This window comes from Bombina bombina, chromosome 1 (assembly GCF_027579735.1).
Source record: "Bombina bombina isolate aBomBom1 chromosome 1, aBomBom1.pri, whole genome shotgun sequence".
NCBI classification, from domain to species: Eukaryota; Metazoa; Chordata; class Amphibia; order Anura; family Bombinatoridae; genus Bombina; species Bombina bombina.
Window position 1 is genome coordinate 991511566 of NC_069499.1, and position 7033 is coordinate 991518598.

Consider the following 7033-nt stretch of genomic DNA (forward strand, 5'->3'; position numbering starts at 1 on the left):
CTCATTTTTTTAAAAATACTCCTTACTAATCGCCGAAATTCAGATTTATTATTATTTTGCGCCTTATGAGAGCCTAAAATTCTCCTACAACTACGACCACGAAAGTTCTCCAAAACCACTGTGGAGAACATTGAATTTACTCTTTTTTCACGAGAGAAGATGGAATATTTCTTAATTTTGGCAGCTATAAGAATGAAATATGAATCAATGATGTAAGTTTTCTTTTGATAATATATTTTTAAATCAATGAATGTGAAGATAACATAATTTTTTTTTTTTTTTATGTTTTATAATAAATATATTATTTGAAAATACAAATTTGGTGTCCTATTAATTTCTATTTGTAAAGAAAGACAAGCTTATCAGTCTAAAGCTAACAATAAATTATATCAAGTTGAGATGAGATACATGTCCATAGTTATTAACATATTTTGGGTCACCACTGACATTTTTGCATATCTATAGGAGTCATAATTACTGCAGGGGGTGTGGAAGAAGATAAAGGCGTTATTGTTTAAAACATCAGTTTTTATTATTATAATTGTAGCATGTGTAAAAAAATATAAAGCTTTCTTACACATGACTAAACTTACATTCTTGCATTTCAAATAAAGATACCAAGAGAATGAAGAAAATGTGATAATAGGAGTAAATTAGAAAGTTTCTTAAAATTGCATGCTCTATCTGAATCACGGGCGCGATCCGATATAGATCGCAGTTTACGGCGCAAGCGAGGGAACCCACGTCGCCCGCAGTTTCAGCTTGCAACTCGAGCCATCCAATATGCGGCGCCGTCACTTGCTAAAGTGGCGCAAGTCTCACAAACCAGCGATGTCCAGAAATCTGCGTAAGTACAGATTTTTGGAGTCGCCAGTGACTTGCGCCACGTTAGATAATTCCGGCGCCTATAAAACCTGACTAAAGTCTAAATCACCCGCACTGTCTAACACGCCTCCTAAACATAGCCCGACACGTCTAACACGCCTCCCTAACATAGCCCGACACGTCTAACCCTCTATCCGCTATCCCCCCTCACTATCCAAACAATAAAAAAGCTATTAACCCCTAAACCGCCGCTCCCGGACCCCGCCGCAACCTAATAAAGTTATTAACCCCTAAACCGTCGCTCCCGTACCCCGCCGCCAGCTATATTATATCTATAACCCCCTAAAGTGAGCCCCTAACACCGCCGCCATCTATATTAAAATTATTAACCCCTAATGTAAGCCCCTAACACCGCCGCCATCTCTATTAAAATGATTAACCCCTAATTTAATCTACCTACCCCCCGCCAGCTATATTATCTATATTAACCCTAAGTATATTATAGTTAATATAGGTATTACATTATATATATTAACTATATTAACCCTAATTATATTAGGGTTAATATAGTTAATATAGTTACTATAGTATTTATATTAACTATATTAACTCTATCTAACCCTAACACCCCTAACTAAATTTATATTAAATTAATCTAATTCATTTATAAACTAAAATATTCCTATTTAAATCTAAATACTTACCTATAAAATAAACCCTAAGATAGCTACAATATAATTAATAATTACATTGTAGCTATGTTAGGGTTAATATTTATTTTACAGGTAAATTGTTAATTATTTTAACTAGGTATAATAGCTATTAAATAGTTATTAACTATTTAATATCTACCTAGTTAAAATAATTACCCAATTACCTGTAAAATAAATCCTAACCTAAGTTACAAATACACCTACACTATCAATAAATTAAATAAACTACAAACATCTATCTAAAAATACAATTAAATTAACTAAACTAAATTACAAAAATAAAAAAAACACTAAATTACAAAAAATAAAAAAAAGATTACAATATTTTTAAGCTAATTACACCTATTCTAAGCCCCCTAATAAAATAATAAACCCCCAAAATAAAAAAAATTCCCTGCCCTATTCTAAATTAAAAAAAATTCAAAGCTCTTTACCTTACCAGCCCTTAAAAGGGCCTTTTGTGGGGCATGCCCCAAAGAATTCAGCTCTTTTGCATACAAATACAATACCCCCCCCATTACAACCCACCACCCACATACCCCTATTCTAAAACCACCCAACCCCCCCTTAAAAAAGCCTAACACTACCCCCCTGAAGATCTCCCTACCTTGTCTTCACCACACCGGGCCGAACTCCTGATCCGATCCGGGCGATGTCTTCCTCCAAGCGGCAAAGAAAAATTCTTCCTCCGGCGATGTCTTCCTCCAAGCGGCAAAGAAGAATTCTTCCTCCGGCGACGTCTTCCTCCAAGCGGCAGCAAAGTCTTCATTCTTCCGGCGGCATCTTCAATCTTCTTTCTTCGCTCCGCAGCCGCGGAGCATCCATCCCGGCCGACGACTGAACGACGAATGAGGTACCTTTAAATGACGTCTTCCAAGATGGCGTCCGCCGAATTCCGATTGGCTGATAGGATTCTATCAGCCAATCGTAATTAAGTTAGAAAAATCTGATTGGCTGATTGAAACCCTGAAAAGGGCCCTTTGCGGGGCATGCCCCAAAGAATTCAGCTCTTTTGCCTGTAAAAAAAACACATACAATACCCCCCCCCAACATTACAACCCACCACCCACATACCCCTAATCTAAACCAAACCCCCTTAAATAAACCTAACACTAAGCACCTGAAGATCTTCCTACCTTATCTTCACCTCGCCGGGTATCACACCGATCCGTCCTGGCTCCAATGTCTTGATCCAAGCCCAAGCGGGGGGCTGAAGATGTCCATGATCCGGCTAAAGTCTTCATCCAAACGGGAGCTGAAGAGGTCCATGATCCGGCTGAAGTCTTCTATCAACGGCATCTTCAATCTTCTTTCTTCCGGAGCCATCATCTTCCAGCCGACGCGGATCCAACCTCTTCTACTGACGCCTACTCGCCGAATGACGGTTCCTTTAAATTACGTTATCCAAGATGGCGTCCGTCGAATTCCGATTGGCTGATAGGATTCTATCAGCCTATCGGAATTAAGGTAGGAAAATTCTTATTGGCTGATGGAATCAGCCAATCAGAATCAAGTTCAATCCGATTGGCTGATCCGATCAGCCAATCAGATTGAGCTTGCATTCTATTGGCTGTTCCGATCAGCCAATAGAATGCGAGCTCAATCTGATTGAGTGATCGGATCAGCCAATCGGATTGAACTTGATTCTGATTGGCTGATTCCATCAGCCAATCAGAATTTTCCTACCTTAATTCTGATTGGCTGATAGAATCCTATCAGCCAATCGGAATTCGACGGACGCCATCTTGGATGACATCATTTAAAGGAACCGTCATTCGGCGAGTAGGCGTTGGTAGAAGAGGTTGGATCCGCGTCGGCTGGAAGATGATGGCTCCGGAAGAAAGAAGATTGAAGATGCCGTTGATAGAAGACTTCAGCCGGATCATGGACCTCTTCAGCTCCCGCTTGGATGAAGACTTCAGCCGGATCATGGACATCTTCAGCCCCCCGCTTGGGCTTGAATCAAGACATCGGAGCCAGGACGGATCGGTGTGATACCCGGCGAGGTGAAGATAAGGTAGGAAGATCTTCAGGGGCTTAGTGTTAGGTTTATTTAAGGGGGTTTGGGTTAGATTAGGGGTATGTGGGTGGTGGGTTGTAATGTTGGGGGGGGGTATTGTATGTGTTTTTTTTACAGGCAAAAGAGCTGAATTCTTTGGGGCATGCCCCGCAAAGGGCCCTTTTCAGGGCTGGTAAGGTAAAAGAGCTTTGAACTTTTTTAATTTAGAATAGGGTAGGGCATTCTTTTATTTTTGGGGTCTTTGTTATTTTATTAGGGGGCTTAGAGTAGGTGTAATTAGTTTAAAATTGTTGTAATATTTTTCTAATGTTTGTAAATATTTTTTTATTTTTTGTAACTTAGTTCTTTTTTATTTTTTGTACTTTAGTTAGTTTATTTAAATGCATTTATTTGTAGGTATTGTATTTAATTAATTTATTGATAGTGTAGTGTTAGGTTTAATTGTAGGTAAGTGTAGGTATTTTATTTAATTAATTTATTGCTAGTGTAGTGTTAGGTTTAATTGTAACTTAGGTTAGGATTTATTTTACAGGTAATTTTGTAATTATTTTAACTAGGTAACTATTAAATAGTTATTAACTATTTAATAGCTATTGTACCTGGTTAAAAAAATTACAAAGTTGCCTGTAAAATAAATATTAATCCTAAAATAGCTACAATATAATTATAATTTATATTGTAGATATATTAGGGTTTATTTTACAGGTAAGTATTTAGCTTTAAATAGGAATAATTTATTTAATAAGAGTTAATTAATTTTATTAGATAAAAATTATATTTAACTTAGGGGGGTGTTAGGGTTAGAATTAGCTTTAGGGGTTAAAAAATGTATTAGAGTAGCGGTGAGCTCCGGTCGGCAGATTAGGGGTTAATGCTTGAAGTTAGGTGTCGGTGATGTTAGGGAGGGCAAATTAGGGGTTAATACTATTTATTATAGGGTTATTGAGGCGGGAGTGAGGCGGATTAGGGGTTAATAACTTTATTATAGTAGCGGTGCGGTCCGCTCGGCAGATTAGGGGTTAATAAGTGTAGGTAGGTGGCGGCGACGTGGGGGGGGGCAGATTAGGGGTTAATAAATATAATATAGGTGTCGGTGGTATTAGGGGCAGCAGATTAGGGGTACATAGGGATAATGTAGCTGGCGGCGGTGTACGGAGCGGCAGATTAGGGGTTAAAAAATTTAATAGAGTGGCGGCGATGTGGGGGGACCTCGGTTTAGGGGTACATAGGTAGTTTATGGGTGTTAGTGTACTTTAGAGCACAGTAGTTAAGAGCTTTATAAACCGGCGTTAGCCCAGAAAGCTCTTAACTCCTGTTTTTTTTCTGCGGCTGGAGTTTTGTCGTTAGATTTCTAACGCTCACTTCAGCCACGACTCTAAATACCGGCGTTAGAAAGATCCCATTGAAAAGATAGGATACGCAAATGGCGTAGGGGGATCTGCGGTATGGAAAAGTCGCGGCTTTAAAGTGAGCGTCAGACCCTTTCCTGACTGACTCCAAATACCAGAGGGCGGTAAAAAACAGCGTTAGGAGCCTCTAACGCTGGTTTTGACGGCTACCGCCCAACTCTAAATCTAGCCGACAGTTTTTTGTCACAGTTGGCTGAAGTCCAGTGAGTGCATACTTCATAAAATATTATAGTTGTTTTAAAGCACCCTGGGTGTTGTGGTTTGATGGTGAGAAGAGTGCACACACCTGGACTGTATATATATATATATATATATATATATATATATATATATATATATATATATATATATATATATATATATACCGATATACAGTATATATATATATATATATATATATATATATATATATATATATATATATATATATACACAGTATAGATAGATACAGATATGTACATATATACATATATATAGATATAGTTAAGATATATATATATATATCTATATATCACCGTCGGAGGGTGGAGCAAAAAGTGTTTGCATCAGGGCCCTCTGTTAAGAAGTCCCCTACTAATGTGTTTTCTATATCTAAAAACTTAGCATTGCTAAATGTAACATAATTTAATGCATATAGTGTGTACATATTGTATTTCTATCTAAGCATGCCAGGACTGCTAGACTTGTAGAATAAAATACACTGTATATGCAAGTTGTAAATAATTGTGTGAATACTGTATTGACTGAAGTGAACATACCCCAGCATAAGGTGTACGTTAGATCATTTATCACCGCATACGTTTTCTTTAAAACATGACATATCCCAGTGAAAGAGGAATAACGTATTGTATACTGTGCCTGAGCAAGTATTTTGATTCAGTGCTAATACATTGTTATCTCCCAGGCTATGACGTGGAGCTGGGGGCGGTGCACATGCGCAGTACAGTCTGCCTGTGTCTGTCCCCAGTTCCCTCTGCTCCTCCCGGTCCCGGGTCCCGCTAGCTAGGCGGATGTGCTTCAGGAAGCGACCGGGCTCCGGAGCCGCCCAGATTGTAAGTACCACATACCGGGGCCAGAGTGGTGTATCTGTCAGGCACATGGGGTATTACTGGCTGCGAAAGGTACATACTGCAGCTCCTTTGGTGTCCTCTGTCCCTCACACTGGGCACATGGGGTATTACAAGTAGGAGCTGTATGGAACAGCACTTACCGGTATCCTCGGTCACTCAATCTGTGCACATAGGTTATTACTGGCAGGGAGGGGCATATAGGGCAAACCCTACTGGTACCCGCTCTCCCATACATTATACACTAACGTTATTATAGGCGGGGAGATATAGAGAAAATAGGGACCGGTATGTGTTGCTCTATATGCTTGTAATAGTGAGTGTATTTTAGGCAGTTGATGTATTGGGCAACATCTACTAATATTGTCTTTTACTCTGTACCCACTTTGCCTCACACTGGGTACATGGCTATATCAAGACTACAACCATATTATTACCGATAGAGACTTTTGAATAGGACAGCCACCACTGATAACCTCTGTCCCTTACATTAATCATATGTCTAAGTTACAGTTAGGGTCATATAGATGGTAATACCTACATGTTTCCTTCACACTACATACATTGTTTAATGCTGGTAGGGTTGGGTATGTAAAACTCCACATTAGTACACTTCATGTATTATAGTGAATGAATGGAATATTAATGGGGGCAGTGTATGGAGGAAGCCAGTATGCCTTTATTGAATATCATTGGACATGTATTAATATTACTGTGTGTGTATATATGTATAGAGGGAGAGAAGAGAGATCCACTCTCACTGGATATACCAACAATATATTAGTAAACTTTATTTGGGTATTATTTTTGTTCTTGTAACTCTGGTGGTTGCTTGTTAATTCAGTGAGGGTTCAGATCCTTTCTCTTTTGATTTATATATATATATATATATATATATATATATATATATATATATATATATATATATATATATATATACACACACACATAGGCAGCCCGCTTAGGCTATTTTTTTTACAATAGGCACTAATCGCAGGC

The 7033-nt window shown here is 38.4% G+C and overlaps 1 protein-coding gene across 1 annotated transcript in view; it reads left to right on the top strand.

Moving 5' to 3' along the window:
* Nucleotides 1-5900: 5900 nt before the first annotated feature.
* The window catches only part of RGS19 (regulator of G protein signaling 19), a 95557-nt gene continuing 94424 nt past the window's right edge, over nucleotides 5901-7033 (top strand). Inside the window, exon 1 of the mRNA XM_053710255.1 lies at nucleotides 5901-6019. Coding sequence (XP_053566230.1) covers nucleotides 5978-6019 — 42 coding nt within the window. The 5' untranslated portion in view covers nucleotides 5901-5977. The remainder of the gene's footprint in view (nucleotides 6020-7033) is intronic.